The sequence below is a fragment of the Pelodiscus sinensis genome, chromosome 1 (assembly GCF_052426305.1).
Source record: "Pelodiscus sinensis isolate ZL-2025 chromosome 1, ASM5242630v1, whole genome shotgun sequence".
Classification (NCBI taxonomy): Eukaryota; Metazoa; Chordata; order Testudines; family Trionychidae; genus Pelodiscus; species Pelodiscus sinensis.
Window position 1 is genome coordinate 29,934,151 of NC_143052.1, and position 26,132 is coordinate 29,960,282.

Genomic DNA, 26,132 nt, shown 5'->3' on the forward strand with positions numbered 1-26,132 from the left:
TGCCCGGTGGCAGTTACAAGTGGGGGCTCGTCTGGGATCTCAGCTGGGTCTCTGAAGCTCAGGTTGCACTTCCTCACCTAGAGGAAGTATATAATCCACATACCTAGTGTGGTTACTGAGCAATGTAAGTGGTACCTAGACCACAGCAACAGTTAAGATCAAGAGACCTCTACAGCATGGGCTCCCAGTTGGCTCCCAGCCCATGCTGTAGAGATCTCTTGGTCTTAACTGTTGCTATGTTCTAGGCACCACGTGCATTGCTCAGTAACCACACGAGATGTGTGGGTTACATATAGACTAAATGAGTCTTGTGTTTATTCTAGAAATGTGTGAATTGAATATTTTCCCAAATACTGTAAATTTCCATGCCTTTCTGTGTGCAGAATATTTGAGCACTAATATTCAGCTGTCTGTTCCTGCTATCTGCTACTTTGTTTCATCATCAGAACTCAGGCTGATCAGTGTTTTTTCTCCAGCTTGTTTGGATTCTAATAAACTCACAGTGAATAACTAACTCCTAAGAGATACAGGAAGATTGTGGTGCTGAGGACCTTCCTAGAGAGACCCTGGGGATGGGAAGAGACAGGCTAATTTCCTCAATAATGTCAGAAGTGGCAAGAAATACATTTGGCTGCTCTTCATATCCCAGAAGTGAGTCTGGAGAAAGGAACCTCATAGCCTCCTGATTATTTGCACTCTCTCTTCTTTTAAAGCCTTTTAGCAACTCAGACCTCTGTCCAAGTCTCACCCTGTGTAAATTAAACCCCTTCCGGGATACACACCTAACAGGCGTCCATTTCAATGCCCTTTGCTAATGTCCCTCTTAGTGTCTTCCCCAGTTGGAGAGAGTGGTGCCCCTAGGGCTTCCCCTCTGGAGACAATTTCTTCACCTTTGTCTCGGGGCTTTACACATCTAGCAGGATCCATCATAGTCCATGTTTACTAGCTCTCTACATGGAACTGCCAATGGTGCTGCTGGTCTCTCAGCCAGCCAGTCCCTGGTCTGCACACCTTCAGGGCTCCAGAAATACTGATTGTTGTTTTGGTCTCCAGTTCCTTTTATAAATCTTCTGGACCCCTGATTGGCTGGTTCCTCCTTCAGCTACTCTAGCCTGTCTGGAGTACTTCTCTATGGTCCTATTCTGGGGAAAGGTGTGGCAGGACCACATGGTCTCCAACAGGGGATATCAGGGCCTGGTCCACCCCATCACAGTAAGATCTGGGCATCTTTGAGAGAGAGAGTATCACAAATGCTGGTAATCAACTTGAATTCAGGGGTTTGGATACATCCATTTATTAGATCCCTGAGTGCAAATATCATCTGTTTATGTGTTAACTTCCTCAGCAAAGACTATTTATGTTACTCTGTAGCCTGATTTAAAGATTTCCATTTATTACTTTGAGGTTGTATCTAGACTGCATCCCTTTTCCGTAAAAGGGATGCAAATTAGACACATCGCAATTGCAAATGAAGCGGGGATTTAAATCCCCCACCCCTTCATTTGCATAAACAGGGCTGCCGTTTTTTTCTGGCTCGGAGCTCTGCCGGAAAAAAGCGCCAGTCTAGACGGGGATCTTTCAGAAAATAAAGCCTTTTCCGAAAGATCCCCGTCTAGACTGGCGCTTTTTTCCGTCAGAGCTCGAAGACAGAAAAAAGCGGCAGCCATGTTTATGCAAATGAAGCGGGGGGGATTTAAATTCCCGCTTCATTTGCAATTGCGATGTGTCTAATTTGCATCCGTTTTACGGAAAAGGGATGCAGTCTAGACAGCCTGAGAGTTGATGGATTCTAGTTCCAAAATGAGCCCCACATAAATTATTATAATTATTTTATGCTTGGGAACGCCAATATGCACAGGTGCAACACTTACACTATAGGAACTTTTTTTATTTACAAATAAATAATTTATCTACACATTTAGTAAAGTTATATTTGATAACTTAGCAAGGTTATAGAAAATACATTTGGACATTCATACTAGCACTTTCCTTTAATCCTTGGAGAACAACCTGAAATGTTAGCCTTTTTCTCCCCATGAAAGCTTATGCCCAAATAAATCCTGTTTGTTAGTCTTTAAGATGCCACAGGACCGTTTCTGTGTACATAGTTGATTTTGGAATGAACTGTAAATGATATTATTGTGGACATATCAATGTGTAGTTGTGGCAAAAAAAAGCAAACAAGATGTTAGACTATTAAGAAAGGGATGCGATTATATGAATCAGTGGAATGGTTTTCACAATATATTTCTGGCAAGCCGTAGCCAAAAGTGGACATTAAGAGATGAGATCCTGAGAAGGAGGGAAAAACTATAAGAAGTAACGAAAAACTTCCATATTCAGAGAGATTGAAAACGAACTCTCTTTGCATAAAGATAATAGTGAACATGTGAGAGTCATGTGAAATAATGAAGGTATAAAAGAGAAGGTCTCGTGCTCCTGTTTGTACTTTCATAGGAGACACACAATTAAACTAACAACAAAGTTAAAAGAAAATAATGGAAATGGTTTTCCACGCCACACATACTTAACTTGTAGGCCTTGATGCCAATAAGTTGGCAGAATTCAAAACAAGTTTAGACATTTGTATGAATAACCAGAATGTCTACACTTATATAGAATAAAATTGTAAGTGGGATATCAATCCTCTTGATTCAGGTCCTCGGCATATTACTAACTCCCTGAGATTAGAAAACCCTTCTCTCATAAGCATGTTATGGGTAACTGTCAGTTATGGAAAGGGGGTCATACTTTCTCCTCTATAGTATCTGGTATCAACCATTGCTACTCACAGTTCCATAAAAAACAGAATTCCTGTCTCCTCCAACCAAGACAATAGGAATAGAACATTAATGATTTTAGTGGGTTTTCAAGTGAAGAAAAAGCAATTAGAAAAACATTTGGTCTCCAGTGGAGTCCCTGGAGGAATTCATCTCCAACTTGTGTTTCTTCCAAACCTTTTCATCCTAAAGAACAAATTCCAGGAGAACAGCTTCTATCTATTCTATGAAGTCTATTCTTGTAATAAATTTCATACATAGACTTCCTTCCTGAAAAGAAGCTGTGTTAAAATGGCTCTTTCTTACTGAGTGGCTTTGCGTCCTGTATATTCAAAGTCATATCACACAGAACTACTGTTTAAAATAAGTTTTAACTGCTTCTGTTCCTGTTAGAAATGTGGACTAGAAGAGGGAGCTGGATTCTCTTCTCTCTCAGCAGAGCCCAATTAAGAACATAAGAAAGGCCATCCTAGGTCAGACCAATGGTCCTTCTAGCCCAGTATCCTTCCAACAATGGCTGGTGCTCGGTACTTCAGAAGAGAACAAAACAGAGCAATTATAAAGTCATCCATGCCCTGTCATCCAGTCACCACTTCTGGCAGTCAAAGTTTTGGAGTCACACAGACCATGGAGTTACATCCCTGATCATCGTGGTTGATAGATGGAGGATGCCTGCAGGACAGCTGTTTCAATATCTCTCATTGACTAGACATCTTATAAGTAATAAGAAGGTGTTTATAGATATTTTAAAAGTAAAAAATAACAGGACTTTAGGGAGGTGTGCCAGTCATTAATGGAACAGCCTTGTAGTCTGAGATCCCAGGTCAACTTGGTCCCACAGGGCTCATGCCACGAAGCTCAAAATGTCACGAAGCTCAAAAGCAGTGTAGACATTCTCACACATTTTTGGAGCCTGGGCTATGAGACCCATCTCCCTCACCAGGCCTCTGAGTCTCAGCTGGTGGAACGTCCACACTGATATTTTTAGCCTCATAATAGGTGTGTGTGTGTCAGTTGGTCCAGGTGCTGAGATTTGTAGCGGTAGAGTTGTGGGGGTTTTGTTTTGGTTTGTTTTTTTTGCTGTGGAAATGTACCATAAGTGTTGGAAGTAAGATGTTTAAACATTTTGATGCCTCTGTGTGTTGGTGTGTGGGAGTGTTTCTGATACAGTCTATAAAATAGTAATTTGAACAAACTGTCTTCTCCATGTATTCTGTTGTAAAACAAAATTTCCCTAGCACTGTACTGTCTGTAAATAATTTAAGTGTGCAGGATCTATTTTGTAGGAATGAGTCTGATGTCTATAAAATAAGTCTAAATACTACTGCACATGTTTCATTTGTCTGCTGATTGTTAAGATCTGTATTCCCCTGCTCATCTTTTACAGAGATTACTAGAATAAGATTGAAGGTGGAACAGACTTAACCAAAAAAATCCAACCCTCACCCCCACAATTGCTTTCCTGACTCAAAAGTAATTTTCATGTGTGGGTGTTTTCTATAAGGTAGCTTGGGGACAGCTCCCACCCCATAGAAGAGCTGTGCCACACAGATACTTGCACTTAAGTTTAAGAACAGAAAATATCACAATCAGTAACTTCAAAGCTAATAGAGGAGCAAAGTAGGGATGTTAAATATCGGTTAATTGAATAGTTGAGTAACTTCATGAATTCTTATTGGTTAGCTGACTATTCTATAGTCCGCAGGAGCGGGGACAGCAGCCAGAGTGCTCTGTATCAGAGGCAGCAGCGTGGAGTGGCAGTAACTCCTGGACCTGGCACAAGCCAGAACTGAGCTGGGCTGCCTACCTACCAGCGCCTTGTACGCTTTAAATGCAGAGCCACAGCAGGGATAGGTCCCAGTTCCATTGCAAGCCAGGACTAAGATGGGCAGCTGGTCAGCCTTCTAAAAAATGTAGTGGCAAGGAGAGGGGGAGGGAAATGCGTGTAGTCTATAGCATTAACCTATAAGCTTTTGCTTATCAGTTAATCGGTTAATCAGCCACACTATTACAGCCCTAGAACAAAGGGATTAAACTGCTTTAGAGTGTAAATCAGTGTAAAATTTGACCTTTGTCCTTCTTTACAAGGATATGGTGGAAATCACATATAAACACACTTAAAATCACATATAAACATATAAATTTTTTTTTAGGGAACGTTTTTTGAGTTACATGACCATCCCCGGAATAACATGATTTGCCCAGCTGGCCCGTTGCCGGCAGCTGCGCGGGGCTTCTTCCGCCTCCCTGCAAAGCAGCGGAGGGTTCGCCTCTTGCTGCGCTGTTCCCTGTTGACTCCCCCTCGCCGGACGCCTTGCCACATCTCCTCCGCCCCTGAGTGCCGGCCAGCGGCTGGGTTTCCCCAGCCGGCCCATCGCCGGTGGCTGCGTGGGGTTTCCCCCGCCTCCCTGCAAAGCAGCAGAGGGTTCACCGCTCACTGCGCTGTTCCCCAGTGACCCCTCCTCCCCCCGGATGCAGTGTGGATCTCGGCAGACCCGTCACAGGGGCATACTTCCAACCCAATCCCCTTCCCCTTTCCTCTTCTTTCCTTTTCCAGAGCCAAACACCTCCCCTCCCTGCTGTAACCCAGTCCCCTTTTCCCCCAACCTTATGTACCAGTCCCAACAGACACCACCGCTTGAAATGCAACTCCCACCTTTTCCATTATTTTCAGTGGGAAAATTGACCCCGCATAACATGTTTTCACTTAACACAATCATTTTCTGAAACATATCTATAGTGTTAAATGAGAAATTACTGTAATAAAAGTTATAGGTTGCCTGCCGAGATCCTTCCTTAAATCCAAGTGTGCTCACAAACTGGGCTTCACTCACATATGATATAAAAAAAATGCCACTTATAGGTCATTTCTCTTCCTACAATCATGCATTTCTCAGTAGCAGAATCATTATAGACTCACGACTGGAAGGGACCTCAAAAGGTCTTTTATTCCAGTCCCATGCACTCGATGCAGGACTAAGCATTATCTAGACCATCCTTGTCAGGCAATTGTCTAACGTGCTCTCTCGGAAACCTCTAATAATATAAATTCCACAACCTCCCTAGGCAATTTATTCCAGTGCTTAACCGCTCTATAAGGAATGTTTTCCTTATGTCCACTCTAAATTTCCTGTGCTGCAGTTTAAGCCCATTGCTTCTTGTCCTATCCTCAGATCTTAGAGAGAACAATTTTTCTCCCTTCTCCTTATAACAATATTTTATGTATTTGAAAACAGTTGTCATGTTCCTCCTTAGTCTCTTTTCCAGATTAAATAAATCCAATATTTTCAGTCTTCCCTTATAGGTTGTATTTTCTAGATCTTTAATCATTTTTGTTGCTCTACTCTGGTCTTTCTCCAATTTGCCCACATTTTTCCTGAAATGTGGCACCCAGAACTGGATGCTGTACTCTAGTTGAGCCTGTATTAATGTGGAATAGAGCAGACGGATTCTTTCTCATGACTTATTTGCAATACTCCTGCTAATTCAGGGGCGGACAAGAGGCTGCCAGTGGGCCAGATGTGGCCTGCCAAGCCATCGGATTTGGCCTGTGGCTGCCTTTCTGGGACCCTTAAGCACAGCACAGCAGCAGCCGCTTTAAATGTAATTGCTCTATTCTGGGAGCGAGCTCTGTCCCACCCCTCAGCAAATTCTTTCAGCTCCCATTGGCCAGTTTCTGACCAATAGCAGCTAAGATATTTTGCTGGCGGTAGGAGAACCCAATGAAGCCTCCTCCCTACTTTCCCCACCTATTTCTTCACCCTGCTCAGAGCAGAGCTGCGTGGAGCAGCTTGCAGCTGCATCCTTTAGGTTCCTTCAGGGCTGCTGACTGGCAGCTGCCTAGATAAGCACCTCCCAGCCAGAGCCTGCCTCTGGCACCTCCTCTACTCTCCCCCTCACTACCTGTTCCAGGCCACTACCCAAACCCTCTGTACCCCTTTCCTCCATGTCACAACTCCCTCCCAGACCCTGCACCCTCTCCTAGGGTATGTCTACACTACCCCGCTAGTTTCACGAGGAGTAACTGTAGTTTGGAATAGGAACCTAGTCCGAACTACCTAGTTCGAGCCCCGTGTAGCCGCGCTGCACGGGGTTCGAAGCAGCGGGGATTTAAAAATGGCGGCTCCCCGCTTATGCTAATGAAGCCCGGGAAATTCAAATCCCGGGCTTCATTAGCAAGTGCGGTATGCATACATTACCCCGCTAGTTCGAACTAGCGGGGTAGTTTAGACATACCCCTATATCCTTCCCCTAGCCCAGAATCTTCTCTGGCTCCCATACCCCCTCTCTGACCCTGCACCCCATTCCCCTGCCCCAAATCATTGCCCAAAACCTCTGAACCCCCTTCACTCAGGTCACAACTCCCTCCCAGACCCTTCATCCCTTCTTAGAGCCCCTCCCTCAAGCTGGAATCCTTTCCTGCACACATACTTCATTTTGGACTCTGCACCCCAAACCTCTGCCCCAGATCACAACCCCCTCCTTCACCCAAACTCCCTCTCATTCTCCACACCCGCTCCTGTACCTAGTCTCCTACCTCCAAGCTTCCTTCTGTTCCCAACTTCAGTCCCATACTCAGTAGAAATGCGGCCCTTGACCACTTGCCAACATCTTGAAGGCATGGCCCCCAATTAAAAAGTATTGCCCACCCCTGTGCTAATACATCCAAGAATTATGTTTCCTTTTTTTTGAAACAGTGTTAGTGTTGACTCATATTTAATTTTTGATCCACTATGATTCCTGGATTCCTTTCTGCAGTACTCCTTCCTAGGCAATCATTTCCCATTTTATATCTGTATAATCAATTTTTCCTTTCTAAACGGAGTACTTTATATGTGTTCTTATTTAATTTCATCCTATTTACTTCAGACCACTTCTCCATACCAGATCATATTGTCCAGATCTTTTTGAATTTTAATCTTGTCCTCAAAGTATTTGCAACCCTTCTCAGTTTATCTTCCACAAACTCTATAAGTGTACTCTGAGTGCCATTATCTAAATCATTGATGAAGATACTGAACAGAACTGAACCCAGAACTGATCCCTATGGGATCCCACTGAATATGCCCTTCCGACTTGACTGTGAACCAGTGATGATTAACTCTCTGGATTCAGTTTTCCAAGCAGTTATGCGCACCTTACAGGAGGTTGTATTTCCCTACTTTGTTTAGGAGCAAGTCACTTGAAACAGTATCAACATCATCAACTGTCTTAAAGTACAAATTATCAGGAGGCTTCAGAGAGAGGCATAGATACCAGAGTGCAAGTTAGCAGTCTCCAAAAAAGAATTGACTCAGAAATAAAATGTTTAAAAATTAACTAACCATTCTCTAATACTGGCCTAACTGCTCCTAGCTCCACAAACCACCCCTGGCCTTTTCCATAGGGTTTGTTTAGATTTGAAAGAGGTTCAGTAACACTTTAGCTTACTGCAATATCTTTCCTGGATCTTAACAAACTCTTAGAAAAATCAGTGATTGAGTGGTTTGAGCATACCATCCATCTCTTCTCAGGGAAACAGACCCAGCTTTTGACAGTCTTTATTGACATATTGTTCCATTCTTTAGTCTTTTCTCTCTTTTCTTCCCTTCATTTGCCTCTTCTCTTCACGGCTCTCTTTTGTTTTTCCTTGACAGCATAGTCACGAGGTACAGAAGAAATATTGCAGAGTGGTCTTTGTGCTCAAACAATGTTTTTGTCCTTAGTATTAGTTGCAGTTTGAAACTGACAGTGATTGTGTCCATTTGTATTGGGTTCACATTTAAATATAGACGTTAATTTAGCTCTGTATTTGGCATTGATAGAATACTGTGTCCAGTTCTGGTGGTCACAATTTAGAAGGTTAATAAATTGGAGAACATTCAGAGAAGAGCTGCAAGGATAATTAAAGAATTAAAAATCATGCCTTATAGTGACAGAATTTGTTTAACTTAACAAAGAGAAAGTTAAGGGCTGACTTGATCATAGTACCTTCTTGGGGTTCATGTATAGTAGATAGGTTCTTTAATCCAGCCGTTAAAGATATAAAACAATATAATGGTTACAAATTGAAGCTAGCCCAGTGGTGGACAAAATATGGCCCACAGACAGGATCCAGCCCACCAAATATTTTCCTCCGGCTTGCCATGGCCCTCTGAGCTGGGACCAGAGGAAAGTATCCTGCAGCCCAGCAGAGCACTTACAGAGACTGTCTTGCTGATATGGCCCCAACCATTCCGCTTCCAAAAGCACCACGGCTGGAGACTCCTCGCAGGTGTGTCTATGCACATCCTTTGGAGGAGTTGGCAATGAGCTTCCATGTGCTGTCCCTACCTCGGTCCCATCCTTACAGCTCCCATTGGCTATAAGGAGCTGTGGGTGCTTGCTGTCACAGACAACACACAGAAGTCCTGCTGCTCCTTGCCCCCCAAGAGGTGTGGAGAGACACATTTGCCTGCCAGCAGCAGCTGATAGCTTTGAATATCATGGGGCCACAATGCCATGAATGCCTTGCTGCACAGCCAGCCAGGAGCCACCTATGATAAATACCTCCTGGCCAGGTACTTCCACCACCTCCTGAATCCTGCTATACCTCCTTCTGACCCCAACCCCCTTCCAAGACCCTGCACCCTCCTACATCCTTGCCTCAGATCAGAATCCCATCCTGCATCTAAACTCCATCCCAGACTCTGCACCCTTCTATTAGAAAAGTGAAGTCTGTGACCACTTACTAAAATTCTTGCAGTGGTCGCCCTGCAAAAATTATGTCCACCCCTGAGTTACACAGCCTCAGACTGGAATTAAGGTATACATTTTAAACAATGCAGACCTGGGCTAGGGGTTATGGCTCGCAACTGGCTGCATTTGACTAGAAGATATTTAGGTTCTTGTCCCAAATCAGATTGGGGAGTTTCAGGGCACATGTAAGGGTACTTGAAATTTGGACCATACCAGATTCTTAGAACCATTATTAAAATAAATGAAAGCATAACAAAAATATCAGAAAGCATAAAGTTCTCAGAACATAATACAATTCTAAGACTCCCTCTGGTAAGATTACTAAGATTAAATAATTCCTTAGCCCAGAATCCTCACACTCCTTCCTGAAGACCTGATGTTAAGAGAGGTAGGACCAGCCTTGTTTCTGACATGCTCGATAAAGTTAAAGGTCCAGGCAGGTAGAGTGTTGACTGGCTAAGATATGCTATAAAGCTAAGCTAATAAATGAAAGAGGGTAGAGACGCTCACAGCGTGCATTCAGGAAGCTCTATGAACAGCAAACAGACGACCGAACGAAGCACCCCTTTAGCTCCAAAGCAAGGATATTTTATAGGGCCTTGGCAGTGCTTGATTCTAGCCCAACCTACCATGCCCATATTTTATTTTCTTACCATAAGAAATCATTGGGTACACTTATTCTATAGGGGTATGTCTACACTACCCCTCTAGTTCGAACTAGCGGGGTAATGTAGGCATACCGCAATTGCAAATGAAGCCCGGGATTTGAATTTCCCGGGCTTCATTTGCATAAGCGGGGCGCTGCCATTTTTAAATCCCCGCTCGTTCGAACTCCGTGACGCGCGGCTACACGCGGCACGAACTAGGTAGTTCGAACTAGGCTTCCTAGTTCGAACTACCGTTACTCCTCGTGGAATGATGCTTATAACTACATATTAAGGAGGATTATCTCATTCCCAAAGCCATTACCTTTGGCCTTTCTGGAAACTTCTCTGCCCTGCCTGTCTGTTTTGTCATTGGTCAACCCTTTCCGGCACCATATGAACCGGAGTAGCTCTAGGCTTAGTTCCCCTGTTTGGTTCCCAGGAGTTGAGGGGCAGCCAAGTGAGCATTTTATCTAGAACAAAGGTCACTTATGCTAACTTACTGTACTGATATGCTTTAGGTGTTCATATAGGCTACACATTGTAGGTTTCTTGCATTATGGCTTAATACTGTGGATAATCATAGATGCCATGCATACTTTATAAAGAATATATACTGTATATATACTGAATATAATAACAAATTAGTATGAATCAACCCAAGAAATGCATGTTATCCAATATGGCAGGAAAGCAACTTAACCTTATGGGCTACAAGTGAGGGAGATCAACAGCTGGAACAATTTACCAAAGGTTAGGATGGATTCTCCATCACTGGAAATTTTTAAATCAAGATGAGGAAGTAATTCTACAAGATATGCTCTAGTTCAAACAAGAATTACTTGGGGAAAGTTTTATGGCCTGTGTTGTACAGGTAATCAGACTAGATGATCACAATGATCCCTTTTGGTCTTGGACTCTATTAATGTATCTATGCATCTATGCATTATGTAACTCTTCAGTTCACATTATTGTGAGTGCATTTTCTCAATGCAAGAACTTTCTCATTTGGCTACTTTCAGAAATTGGTTACCTATAAAGTTCATTTAAGGTAAAAGAGACAATCTGCTGTACCCAGCACACAAATATTGTTGTGTTCATCTTTGCCTGAGTCATCCTCACACAATTAATCTTCCTAATCTCATCAAGCAAGTATGCTTCACTGACTAAGATGAAGGCATTCATGCTTAATAATATCATACATCAGTTATGTTACATGGTTAATAGCTGTAAGTATTTAGTAATTAATAATTGTATTTATAAACACCCACACATGCAAAAGCTCTCCAGATGCTAAAAAAATTATAAAAACAATTTTTCAAGTTAAAAAGAACATATATTTGAGTTCCACAATAAATAGCATTGTCTTAGTTACAAAAAGCTCAGTAAAACAAACAATTTTTTTTTTACTGTATATGGAGTTCATACTTTGGTATTCTGTCAGTGAGTGTGAAGAAAACAGCCATCTGCACCAGCTAACCCAAATTCATAACTATGAGTTATTTACAGTGCAGAATCAGGATTTGTAGAGCTGTGATATATTGATATTGCAGACCTCCTCTCTTTTAAAATGTTATACCTGTTTTATTTTTCTGATAGTGAAGAGACAAAGCTACCAGGCACCCTAATAACTGAGAATTACAATGAGAAACAGACTGATTGCTTTTCTCTCCAATGCCCAAAAGAACTAAAAGTACATTGAGGGACAAATTGATACTCCAGAATACTTTTGCCTGCTCTCGTCTAAATTTAATAAAAATTCTAGGGAAGAGCTCATGCTAAAGAATTGAAGAATGACCCTAGTACAAATCCTGGAATTGTTTAAGCAGGAAAGCCATTTCAAGGTGTTAGCATTTAACCTTTTGCTAGCATGTTGCTGCTCAAAATCAAACCTGAAACTGTAACTTACAATGCTAGAGGGCGGAAAGTTCCATTTTAGCCCAATGTGTAGGGCACCTTTCCTATAAGTAATGCAAATTGCATGCAAAACTCCTTTCACATCATACTGAAAACACTGATCTTGATAGCTGTTCATTTGAAACATCAGTGATGAATCTGATCCAGAGCCCACTGAACTCCATTTTTCATTGACGTTTCCATTGATGTCAGTGGTCTTTGGAGCAAACCCTGTATGAATGGGGAAATATCCAGTTATTTCCACCATCCTGAAGAATATACTTTCATCTTCATTCCCTGAGCATTATTTTTAGAATGTGTTACTCACAAATAAGGGTTACAAAAGTATTATTCTAAAGGTAATGTGTGAACTCTCTGTATCCATGCTTTGTACATTTTAGTCACAAAAGGGTGCCTTTAAACATGTGAGCAAATCTGATATTTTGTCCATCTGAGGACAATGGAATTCTGAAAAAAAGGATATATTTTATGTAGATACTGTGTGTTCCTATCAAAAGCCTCTGTGCAATAAATTCAGTGGTTTTAATTATGTCTTTATTATTTATATTACCATAGCACCTAAGAACCTAATAATGGACTAAGATTATTGTGCTAGGCACAGTATAGATGTAAAACAAAATAGATGGTCTCTGATCCACAGTGTTTATATTTTAAGATGAGAGACAACAGATGGATTCAGACAGAAGGTGGAGCACAAGGAAACAATGAGATAATATTGGTCAACATAACATAAAGCTGGCTAACCATTATCAAGTTTGTTTTTTAGCTATCACAGGCAAGAAGTGTTTTGAAGATGGATAATGAGTTAGTTTTGCAGACTCTTGTGGCATCATGGGAGAACCTAAGAAGGTGCTTTTGAAAATTTAACAAAGGGACAATTGAGGCTGGCACCATAGGCCAACTGGAGGTAGGAACAGACATCTTACTAGTGAACGAGGGGTGCTATGTAGGGTTGTGATAGATTGGAAAGGCTATAACAGTGACAAACTGCATATCTTTGATGCAATAGAACAGGGAAAGTTGATTCAGGGATACAAAAAGAGGAGCAAAAGGTTAGGAGAATGATTTTTATAGCAACATTTTGGAAATGAGCAAGCAAGATTGTGTTTGTCAATGCTAAGGGGAAAAGATATTTCACGGATTAAGATGCCATGTGGTCAGAGTCAGGACGAGATCTTGCTGTGCAAATGGATATAAATGGCCATATCTTGGAGGTGTGATGCAGAAACAATCATCAAGAGTTAGGCATTGCTTGGATATAAGGAGGTTCAAATGGAATGCTCAAGTTATGAGGCTGAGTGATATGCAGGATGGTGGAGAGGTCTACAGTGATCAAGAAAAGAAATGAGAGGGTCTTGGAGTGAGACAATTGGGAGTTCTGTTTTAGCCCTGTTGCTCCTGAGCTGACATTTAGACCTCCATCAGGAGATGTCAGAGATACAGACCAAGATTTTTGTTGGACAGACAGAGACAGATTTGGAGTAGAAAAGGTAAATCTGAGAGTCATCAGCATGGAGGTGGTAGTAACATTTATTTTGTGGATGAAATTATGCAGAGACAAGGTATAGCGGGGAACAAGAACCAATAATAATAATTTGTATTACAGCAGAGTCTAGATTCCCTAATCCTGGATCAGAAGCCCATTGTGCTAGGTGATGAACAAAGACCGCTCCTACCCCAAAGAGCTTAATGTCTAACCTTATATAATCTTTTCAGAGTTGTTATATATTATGTGGCTAATGTTTCTTTTGAACTGGATGGTCTAACCTAATATGACAGCTTTCTCTTGTTCCATGTGTTTCATTTTGCAGATGGTAGCCTCTATCATTATTCTGTGATATTCTGTGTCGTGAGGGAGATAGATCATGATCGGATCAATCTTTTCCATTTTTAACATCAACAATTTCATATGGAAATATTTGCAGCTGCTTGGGGAAATATATTCAGAATTTGCGGGATTGTAGGAAAGTCATGTGAGTAGAGAACTGGAACAGGACTTCCTGGATTGATCAGAATAAAGTCAGTACCTAAGTCTGTGGTAGGTGGTATGGTATTGGGGAACTAGGGCTTATAGTGGATGTCAGAAGTAAGCCAGGGTTGAATGAACTTTTCTTAGAGAAGTGGCAGAATTAGCACTGGCATGTGAAGGAGACTGCTGCTAGCAGAATAGGAAGAAGGTAGAGAGGGAGGAATGCTGGGATTCTGCGGAAGTGGAGAGGAAGCAGAAGGGAGCTGAGGCCTGAGAGAAGGGTATGCACACGTTTCCTGGAGATGACCTGGAGAGGGGTTAAATGAGGATAAGGTGTAAAGCAAACCTATGTATCATCCAGATGAGCATATTGTCCTGCCATTGAAATCAATGGGAGGTGTAAGTGCTCACTAACCTTGAGGAGGAGCTAAGCTCTTTACTGAACTTAGATCCCTGTAAAGTTTGCCGTGAATTAGACATGTCTCCTTACCTTATAAGGTAAAAAGTCACACAGCTCTTAAGCTTCACAGCACAACTTCCTTAAGGTGTACAGGGGAGAGACTGCCTTCTGCAGAACTTTTAAAGTGTGTAGGACAGGGCCATTGGTTTCCAACCTAGCACTTCAATTGAATCTAATATCCAGTTTGAAATTATTTAAGAAAAAAGAATCCTTGGAAATTTCATCAGAAAACAAAGTTAAAAGCATTAAGATGGCTAAGGTAATCACTTAGAAGTAATAACATGACAAAATTACAGGTGCACCTGGAATCTTAACTCTTCCCCTTCCTCACTGTTATGTGTTTTGTTAAAAAAACATGACATATTATCTGAATATTGTGTATAATTTTAGGAACACAAATGTGATACCTTGAATAACTGGATGCTTTTCTGTGCATACCAAACAGTTCTGTGATTTTTTGGCTCTTTGACTGCTTAACAGAGCAACTTTAACATTCTCCCTGTGTTGCTTTTTAATGAAATTTAATCTAATTAAATTTAAATATTTAATTATTTAGTGTCAAGATTTAGGTTATCTTTGGAAGCAACACAGTGATAATCAGAAATACTAAGTATGTACTAATTTCTTGCATGAGGTAATTAAGGGAAGTAATTGTATTAATAAGGTTACGTGACATGAGCACTGCCTGCTGCTACTTACAGCATGCTTTCTCCTCTGGGTGGGTGACTATGTACTCTGCCTGTGTAGTGGGATAGTACAAACAATGTATTACAAATTAGAAGGAAACTATTAAGACCAGAATAGATTTTCAGGCCCTGACTTGATTTTACTAAACAGACTACAAGAGAATATTAATATTGTTTTGTAATCAGTCTTCGGAAAAGATTGGTGAGCATAAGAGAATTCAGATGATAAAATTGAAAATTGAGCAGAAACTGTACAAAGAACTCAGAAATTTTAAAATAAATGAAAACCGAACAACCCCAAAACCGAGGAATCAGAGCAAGAAAAACTGGACAATTCACTTGTCAAAAAGAGAAATGACATCCACAGAAGTCACGCAACAAAAAACAGGCATTGTACAATTTGCATTTCAAATTAAAGTGTTTCTGAACCACATAGAAAAGCCAGGCTGACAAGGACTTTGCAGAAAGTTCATGCATGAAGTGTAATGACTAACAATATATAAATTCAGAACAGCCCAACCAATGAAAAAAGCGAGGAAAAAAGCAATTGCAAGACTTAAAACTGACAGTAACAGAATCCTTTTCACCCTGGGAGAATAGGGAGATAGTGTCACACTTTATCTCTAGGAACTAAATTATTTATTTAAAGTTGGGAAAATCCTATCTGAGTAGCAAAAAAGCTGTGCGCAATAGGTCCCAATAGGCTGTCTCACAAGTGATTTTCCATTAGCATTCTGCAAAGCTAATTTTCATAATAAAATAAGGGCTGGTTCCAAATCATGTTCTCTTTAAAAGCTGTAATATGTTGCCTTTATCTGATGCAAGTATTCTAAATGGTGAATGGCTTTTCAATTTTTAAATATTTTTTTAAAAAATTCCCTTTCTCCCTAGATTTTCTCTCCCATTACTCCATCCCATTCTTTGTCTTCTTCTTCTCTCTTTTTTCATCTCTCCCCTTCACTTTTATTCAAACCCCCACCCCGTGTTGAGCATTTAAAAGTCCTTCAAAATGGTAAGTTAGGCCGGTTGTCAATTCTGTTGGCTAATTCGTTTTCTGATGAGAACGTAGTAGCACCAGTTAAAAAAATCCCCTATTATAGCCACAGTCTTGGAATCAAGATAATGTACGGACCCCGGTTATAGCTGTCCATGAATCATCTTATTGCCACCTGGCTGAAAGGGAGTCCCTACTGGTTATAGCCAATCGCTGTAGCTTTCTCCTCATGTGTGAGTCAGGACAAAGAGGAGTGGCAGGAGGATGCTGTGTTCCAGTTGGTGTATGGCCCCTAGGCGGCTGTTGTCTGATGCCACAAGTTAGAGGGTGGGACAGAAATTGGAGAGCTGTAACTGGTTATTTTCATAACCTGGATGGCTGTGTGGGAGAGGGGAGCCATTCTCTATAGGCAGAGCCAGGAATGCTCTTCTCTTGCTACCCATGGCCCCCCGTAGCCTGATAGTGATACAAACATGAAGTCATTGGAATAGCTGCAGCTAAGGGGCAGCAGCTCTATCTGATCCTGCCTTATATGCAGCTCTCTATGAGGTAGAGCTGTGCACTGTTCCATTTCAGAGATGGTTTCACTATTTAAATATTTGGCACTTCCTGGCTCCTAATCATTCCACCTGGCAAGTTGAAAGGGAACCTGGAGCCTGCAAGCCCTGACTAACCTGGAAACCTCAGCACGTGAGAGTTGTGTCTCGCAACTTGCCAGGTCCTGATATGACTTTGAAGGTGGAAGTGTGATTTTGACATACTGACTTTTTCTGATGAAAAAATGTCCCACTGGAGAATTTTGGGCCAGTTGTATTCTGGAGCATGAGTATAAGGCTGCGGGGGAGACAGCACTGCTTTATCACCTTCCCAGGGCTTCAGGTTAAAAACTGGGGACTCACTTAGGACACACATTTCAATTTGTAATCACACACTAGCTTTCTTCACACAGTTCCTCTGAGGGCCACCACTGCTCTATGGATAGAGTTGAATACATGTCAGTGGTTGTAGTGTGTGCTTGACACTTCACTGGGAGTCCCTGCACACAGCTCTGACAAACATTTGAATATTCTTTGGGATTGTTGCTGATATTTAAGAATACCTGGAGTCCATACTGATATCTACTAAAACAATGATGTGCAGTGCACTTGTGCTTTTATGTACATGACATGTAAGACACATCACTGTGCTGAAATACATGTGGTATACTATATGTACCATAACATTTTCTAGTTAGCAAATAGTTATAAAGTCACTATCATGAAAGACCTGAGGTTGGAAGACCATTTCCATTGTAAGCGCTCTTAAAGAACCCCTTCTCTCTCTAATAAATAAAGACAACCAGGGGAATTATAGACCAGTCAGCTTAACTTTAGTACCTGGGAAAATAATGGAACAAATAATTAAGTAGTCAATATGCAAACATCTAAAAGAAGAAAGACTGATGATAATAAGCATGGATTTGTCAAGAACACATTGTGTCAAGCCAACCTAATAGCTTTCTTTGACAGGGTTACAAGTCTTGTAGATAAGGAGCAGGGGGTATGGTAGACGTGTAAAGAGCTCCGTCCTTCTTGCAAGTGCCCCGAGGGGAGTCTTACAGTCTTACAGTCTCTCTACTCAGTTGTCTGCAGGAGATGAACCGTCCAGTATGTGGCCTGGGACCAGGCTTCTTCTTACCTTCTGTTGTGGCTGCTGCGGGTTATGGGGGATCCAGGCCCACCTACTCCTCTGGGTCCTGGCCCAGGGACCCTATAAGTAGCAGTTACTGCTGAGTCTCAAAGAGATTGATTGTGGTCACATTCCCTTGGCCATTTCCCTGGGAAGCTGCTCTGACCAGCCCTTTTTTGGGGGCCTTGTGGTCAAGTCCTCCCTGTCCAGGGTTTTGCAAGGGTTGCCGTTGATTTACCAGCTAGTCTTCAGCCGCTGAACCTGGTTCTGACCATGTCTGAAGTCCATCTCCCACTCGGAGCTGTCCGGAGTGCAGCTTTTCTCCCAGTCAGCCCTTAGGTCTGCCTGGGTCAAGCTCCAGGAGGGAACTGCCAGGCCCTAGCCCAGCAGCTTCTTTTATACCAGTCTGCTGGGTCCTGATTGGCTGTCTTTGCGGCAGCCACTCTATCCTGCCTAGAAGACCTCTTTTCTGTTCCTCTCGCTGTGATAGGGTGTGGCAAGGCCTCTGGCTTCCTGTAGGGGGGCGTCAGGGCTTAGTTCACCCGATCACAACATGGCATATATTTACTATAGTAAAGCTTTTGATCCTGTCTTGTATGACCTTTTCATAAACACACAATGAAAATGCAACCTAAATGGAGCTACTATTAGATGGGTGCAAAACTGATTGGAAAACCATTCCCATATAGTAGTTATCAATGACTCATAGTCATGCTGCAAGGGCATAACAACTAGGGTCCCACAGGGATCAATACTGGGTCCAGTTCTGTTCAATATCTTCATCAGTGATTTAGGTAATGTCTTCAATAGTACGCTTATAGAGTTTCTAGAAGATAAACAGGGAGGGATTGTGAATGCTTTGGAGGACAGGAATAAAATTAATTGGAAAAGCAGTCTGAAGTAAGTAGGATGAAATGTAATATGGACAAATGCAAAGTACTCCATTTAGGAAGGAACAATCAGTTTCACACATACAGAATGGAAAGTAACTGCCTAGGAAAATAGTAATCTGGAAAGGAATCTGGGGGGTCATAGTGGACCACAAGTTAAATGTGAGTCACCAGTGTAACACTCCTACAAAACAAAAAGCAAACATAATTCTGGGATGTATTAGCAGGAGTGTTATAAGTAAGAAATGAGAAGTAATTCTTTCCCCTCTACTCTAGGCTGATTAGGCCTCAACTGGAGTATTGTGTCAAGTTCTGGGTGCCACATTTCAGGAAAAATATGGACAAATTGGGGAAAGTCTAGAGAAGAATAACAAAAATGATCTAGAAAACATGACCTATAAGGGAAATGGAAAGAACTGTGGGTTTTTGTGTGTGTTTTCTGTTTGTTTGTTTGTTTGTTTTTGTTTGTTTGTTTGTTTTAATTTGGAAAAGAGAAAACTTGAGAGGGTACATGGTAACAGGTATCTAAAAGGGTGTTACAGAGAGGAAAGAGAAAAATTATTCTCCTTAACCTCTGAGGATAGGACAAGAACCAGTGGGTTTAAATTGCGGCAAGGGAGGTTTAGGTTGGACATTAGGGGGGAAAAGATCCTAACTGTCAGGGTGGTTAAGCACTGAAATAAATTGCCTAGGTTGTGGAATGTCCATCATTGGAGGTTACTGAGACAGCAAGTCAGACAAACACCTGTTAGGGATAGTCTAGACAGTGTTTGGTCTAGGGGACTGGACTAGATGACTGCTCCAGGTCCCTTCCATGTTCTCTGATTCAAAGTCACTTTCTGAGAGCTAACAACAGCAGTGTGCGGTGCAGCTTCAGCAGCAACAGCAGCAGCTCCAAGAGCTTGGGATTAAGCAACAACAAGTGGTTGGAGAGCTGGGGACCCAACACCACCACCACCAGCAGCAGCAGCACTGCTTGCAGCAGCTGACCACATTGGTGCCAAGAGCCAGCATTTGCAATCCTGGCGCAGCAGCAACCCCAAATGAACCCATAGTGCCCGTTCATCTGACAAAGATGGATACCTAAGATGTCCCACAGGCCTACCAAATTCATGACCGTGAAAAATATGTCACAGACTGTGAATTCTGGACTCCCCCGTGAAGGGAGAATGACAGACCTGCCAGGCGTCTGAGCAAGGGGCAGCCAGTCCTCAGGGCTGCCCCAGAGCACACTGCAACATCTTCCCGCCCTTCCCCAGCAGCCCTCAGGGCCACCTGCAACATGCTGTGCAGCATTCTGGCAGTGGTTTAAAGGGCCAGAGGCTCCAGTTTTTGTCACAGTAGCAGCGGCAGCTGAGAGCTCCAGGCCCTCTGAAATGTCTAGGCCCCAAGGCAATTATCCCCTTTGCCCCTCCTCATCATCAGTGGGCCTGCCACCATGAAATCTGACTGTTGCTACCCTTAAGTTCTACAGTGCCTTCAAAGCTGGGCAGCTGGAGAATGGTGACTGCTGGTTGGGATTCCTAGCTTTGAAGGCAGCATCATTGCCAGTGGCAGCTCAGAAATGAGTCGCATTGTATGGTTTTGCCATCTTTCTGCACTGCCATTGGCAGCTGCAGAGAAGTAAAGGTAGTATTGTCGTACCATACCGCCTTCACTTCTGCACTGCTGTGCCTGGTGGTGCTGCTTTCAGAGCTGGGCTCCCAAACAGCAGCTGTCACTCTCCAGCCATTTTGCTCTGATGGGAGCACAGAAGTAATGGTTGCAATACCATGAGCCCCACCACAAGAGTGTTGTGATCCCCTTTTGGTCAGGATCCCCAGTTTGAGAGACATTGACTTAACACGTTTATATTTTTAATTCGTGATTTGTGACAACACCATGAAATTTAAGATTTAAATATCTGTAATCATGAAATACAAGATGTTTAAAATGCTAGGACAGTGACATTTACCAAAATGGATCATGAATTTGGTAGGGCCCTACTTAGAAACTACCATTATGGACTGTTAATTGCTGTCAGCCCCCACCAGGAGTTTCCCGCTATAGACTGTTGTTTACCATTTGCCTGTAGTGAGGAAGAGTGGCATCCCCCTACCCATGAGACCACTATGCTGAGATATTTGCTTTTGTTCTTGCATTTTTTATTCTTATAATTGAATTATAAGTAATTTAAATTGTTCACTACTGAGTGGGAGAAAGTGATTAGTTCTACCAGCATGCAACTGATTTTAGTGGATTTGTACATACATGGCAGTCAGACTGATTGTAACAAAGCATACGGTTTATTAGAATATCTACAGTTATATTTTCTAGGAAGAAGTTTCCGGATCTGAACACTCTTGAAGCCAGGATATTGGCCTAAAAGATATGAGTTTATAGCTGTGTCTCTACAGTAATTATGTTCCCAAATGAAGTTTGAAGGTTTTCTCACATTTAAAAAATCATATGGAAGGTATTATCACAATGTTAAAATCAGCAATATAGCCTTCTGTTGTCATCACAGCATCATTTTCAGTAGTATAATTTTTATACACCATATGTGAAATCTGAAGATGCACACACACACACACACACACACCTTTACATTTAAAAAAAAAACACTTTACCTTGGTTTATTTGGAATCTTCTGGTCCTGTCAACTGTTTTTGCAGTTGACCTCTGCTACCTCAAATAATAGTTAATAAAATAAAATTAAGACTCTGTAATGTAATATTGGAATTGTTTCCTTTTGCAATTGATAATTGCAGGGCTACATTTTTCTTATGAAATTTTGTCAAAGAAATAATCTTATGATAAAATTACCTTTCAAAATGACTTTTCCCTGAAAGTTTTTTATTTCTGTTGTACAAATTATTAGATTTGTGTTTCTTTATTTATCAGAATAAGTGAAGAAAAGTTGATTTATCCTTCTACTACTACTTTTTTCTTTGAAAACTGTCATTTTTATGTAGTTTATATCAGTCTGTAAAAAAATATTTGATTTAATGTGGTATTCCCAGGAAAAATATTTTCTTGAGTTAGTTAAGGTTATAAATGCCTGTGTGTTATATAAAGGGAAAATGTGCCTAAGAATATTAACAGCCTGGAAATTCTAGGGTAACATTCACATTTTTTAAAAAGTTCAAAATTAATGAGGAAGAGACATACACAGTTAAGGTTACTGTAATAACCTTAATTTTGCCCTAAGTGCCTGTCAACCTCATACCTTACAAACTCATCTAAATGCAATTTTTAAATATTTTGAGGGCAGTTTTAAGGGGCTTCGAGAGATAAAGTTTTAAACCTGTAGCCATACACCTCTTGAATATCCCAAATCTGCCTGTTGGTTTAATTTCCCTATGGAACAGAGGCATTTTGGAATACAAAGTTTTAATGTACAATGAAAAGTCTAGTAGCACCTTAAAGACTAAGGGTGTGTCTAAACTATACCCCTCTGTCAGCAGAGGGATGTAAATTAGACACATCAAAAGTGCAAATAAAGCAGGAATTTAAATATCCCGCACTTAATTTGCATAATGGCAGCCGCCGCTTTTTTTCAAAATGGGGCTTTTCGAAAAAAAAACCAAACTGGCAATTTAGACAGGACAAAAATGCCCCGTTTCAAAAGATCCTGTACTTCTCAATTTAGTATTCCTTATTTTATTAATCAAACAGTACTAATAGAGGAAACAGAACCACTCCCTCACCTGAATGTGGCACAGAAGAAGAAAAGACAAACAATTTCTTGCTTTTAAACCAGCATGTTCACTACAAACTCTTTGGTAAGTGTTTCACTTCACATGTACAGGTTAAGGAAATATTGTTCAGCGTGTCTGTCTTTTTATCTTTTTCAGTTATTGTAATGGATGCATGTTAGATCCAGATTGTGGTCTCTGCTACAAACTGAACAAGTCAAATGTTGTTGAGTCCTCATGTGTCCCGATTAAGAAAGAATCTACAATGGCAGCAGCATGGGGCAGGTATGTCATTTTGAGAGTTTGTCTCTTAATTCATAACAGGCCTCAATCAAAATTTAATTTCAGACTGCTGTGAGCACTTATGCTTTCATTGAAAATGGTCCTCTTAAACATCTTTCCAGAAAACTGATCTTTTGACTGGTATTTTTGACAATATTAATTAATTATAGTGTATAGTATGCATTTCCAGTGTGAAAAAGGTCTCATGTAGATGTCATTTTTCAAGAAAAATAAAAGCTGTCTAGGAATGAAGTACTTTTGATGGTTGACTTAAAGGTCACATCAGATTTTTTAGAACACTAATTGCAAAGAACGATGAAAAATTAGTATTTGTGCTCTGATAAAACGATAGCTTTGGGATACATTATTTATGCAAACTTCTGTGATGCACAGATGAAGTGACTAAAAAGGCAAGATATACTGGGTTTGTTTGTGTATTGACACAGCTGTACACACACATATGTTTAAGTGCTGCTATTCCAAGAGTGGCAAATCTCTAGGACCAACTCTAAGGGCACTTTTCATTTCCCTGCTGTTTTGGATTTCTTCTTCTGAGATAGTTACCTTTGCTTTTCCTTTCCTCCCTCCCTCCGTCACCCTTCCCCCCCCCCACGCCCACGCCCACGCCTCATCCCACACCCTCCAGTTGTGTTTGAAGCTATGGAGTTTCATTTTCTTTGAAAATAAGTGTCTTTAACCTTATCTTTGTTCAAACATTTTAAAATTAAGGCAAAGATTTCAGGCCCAGTCACTCAGAATTGAACAAGTCTAAAATGTCGTCAGCTGCACGATATGTGTGAAAAATATGTGGATTCCCACATATTTAAAGTGGTAACCCTGTTTGCCAGTGGTAGGCAACCCATCAGTGTAATCTGATTGCGAGTAATGAGACCTTTGGCTGACACTGACTGTCCACAGGCTTTGCCCTCCACAGCTCCCAGTGCCCGCGGTTCTCTGTTCCCTGCCAGTGGGAGCTATATGAAATGATGGCCAGCGCTCTTCCCCTTCACCCACATTCAGATTACCCTGATGGGCTGCAGATTGCCTGCCACTGCTCTATACCTTATGTTTGTGTCTGAACATATATGTAAACACACAGAGAAGTTCCCACTAAAATGCCAGCAGTTACCACATTCTTGTGTGAGGTATAAAAGTATTTTCCTACCCTTGGAAAGGTTCTGTATCATGTTAATTTTTATAAGACAATCATTTTATAACCAAGAACTTGAGATAGTGTGGTATGAGGATTTTATCAACATGCATTTGGGATGATGTGAAGCCACAAGGGAATTATGTGTCAGCCATGACTGCTGATAAAGCCTTTCTGCCTCATCTCTCTCACTACCATGTATCTTGCTTATATGTTCCATATCAGAGTTTTAGAAAAGTTTTTAAAGTTTGTATTGAAACTATTTTTTGTCTTTCTCCAACTTCAAAATCAAGTGCTTTAGCTATGATGAGTCGCACTGCCCAGGGCACATAGGAAATGAAAATATCAAACTAATTAAGTAAATAATAAGTGTAAAGTGTAAAGTGCCTCTAAAAAGGACATCGTCCTTCTTCTCTACATTAACATTTTCTGTCCAATCTTTTGGTCCTTTCCAGGCATAGAGGTTAGTGATGTTATTTCATTAGATTGAGGGATATTATATTTATTCACTTACGCTGCTTTGCTGTACCACCATACTGAGGCTTGGTTTTTTTAAACAGTTGGATAATTTTGTGATCAATAAAATGTATGGTTAAAAACCTACATCTAAAATAAAGACTATACAATTTCATAGGTGAGGGAGCAGGGTTTTGGTAGGGTTGGCTGGTATTTACAAGTCAAGGATTGCCATGAGGCAATATTCAGTGAGTGGGGACTAGAATAGCCACTAGAACTGGATTAGATAAGCAAGACTCAGAAGCAGCCTGGGGTTGGAAACCAGAGATCAGAAAGTAGGGTGAAGTCTGGAATTTCAGTCCAGAAACCTGTGTGGTTGTCCAAGACAACTTCCTGGAGCAATCTCCAGGATTAAATAATGCTCATAGACCAAAGTGTGGGCCACTGGGTGTTGTCAGGATAGATGACTGAGTGAAACTTTCTGCAGTACCTAATCTCCAGAGTGTACCTTGGATGGGACTCAGACTGGTCTGCCAGTGGTGATATGGGAATGTTAACTGTCCCAGACTCCACACATCTTGGCTCTGGACCTATAGTGCCTTAATCATGCTTTGGAGCTCATATTGACTGTCCCCACTGTTGCTTGTGCCATCTTGATTTTCAGAGGAGAACTCATAATGCCCATATTCCTTTATTTGTTATAATAGGTCTTTCTTCACATTCAGGATCAACATTTTATTTCATGTACTCTACAATTTTAAATATAATTTCTGTGGGTAAGGAAGACGTAATAGTATATAGTAAGACATAAATGGAGACAGACTGGTTACAAATAATTGCAAGCTAAATCAAACATCTTTATTAAGCGGTTTTCTTGTTTATCTTGTAAAGAATCTGAGCACCAGTATACTTTTATATTCCTGACTAGAAGATTCACCTGGCATTACTCTAGTCTTTTACTCAAATAAGTTGTGTTTTTCTTCATTTAAATCATTGTTCTGGGGTGGGGATGGGGAAGAGGAGTTCAGAACACAGGCTGCTGCTGGGAGAGCGGATAACCCAGCCCCCTGTCACCACAGCAGCTTGGGGCCTGCTGAGAAGTGAAAGAATTTTCACTCATGGCTGCTGCACAGCTGGGGGAGGGGTGTCTGTCCCCCGAGGCAGTGGGGCTCCCCTGGGCTGCAGGAAAATGAGGCCTTATGGCCAGTCGCTATATAGCAGCCCCCAGATAACAGGAAAGTGAGGCCTAGTAGTCAATACATAGCAGTCCCTAGGTGCAAGGTAGCATGGCCTAGCACCAGAATCAGTATATAGCAGATGCTAGATACATGGCTGTATGGCCAAGTGGTCAGTACTCCAGGGAAGAAGGAGGGGCCCAACCCAGAGCCCTAACAATGGCAGAGTGGTTTGTAACCAGGTCAGCAGGGAATCCCACCAAAACATGCTGTCCTCACTTGTGTGGGAGATACCATTGGCTCTCCCTTCCTAGGTCACTTCCTACCATGTCTCCTGCTGTTGGGGTGTTCCCAGGCTCTCAGAGCTCTTTGGGTGGCAGCTGCAATCTCCCTAAGGCAACCACAGGCACCTGGGTGCTTGCCTGGGCTTCAGCATCTCTAGCTCCGGTGGTCCAGGTTCCATGCTGTTCCACAGCAGAAGCTGACCCAGCACATCCTTCCTCCTGAGCAGTCTCCCCACTCCCCACTGAACTGGGCTCCTCCCTTTTGTACCAGGGCAGCAGTTGGAGCGTGCTCTGAAGTGTTGGGGGCATGGCTTCTGCAGCCAAGAATGCTGCCTTTACCCCTTCTGCATGAAGCCAGTTTGCTCCATCACAAGTGGCTACCT

At 41.7% G+C, this 26,132-nt stretch overlaps 1 protein-coding gene across 2 annotated transcripts in view; it reads left to right on the forward strand.

Annotated features, from left to right (window-relative positions):
• The window catches only part of SLC2A13 (solute carrier family 2 member 13), a 352,851-nt gene that overhangs the window by 264,019 nt on the left and 62,700 nt on the right, over positions 1-26,132 (forward strand). For both annotated transcript variants that reach the window (XM_006120405.5, XM_075927418.2), the window contains exon 7: positions 22,562-22,687. In XM_006120405.5, the coding sequence (XP_006120467.1) occupies positions 22,562-22,687 (126 nt within the window). The remainder of the gene's footprint in view (positions 1-22,561; positions 22,688-26,132) is intronic.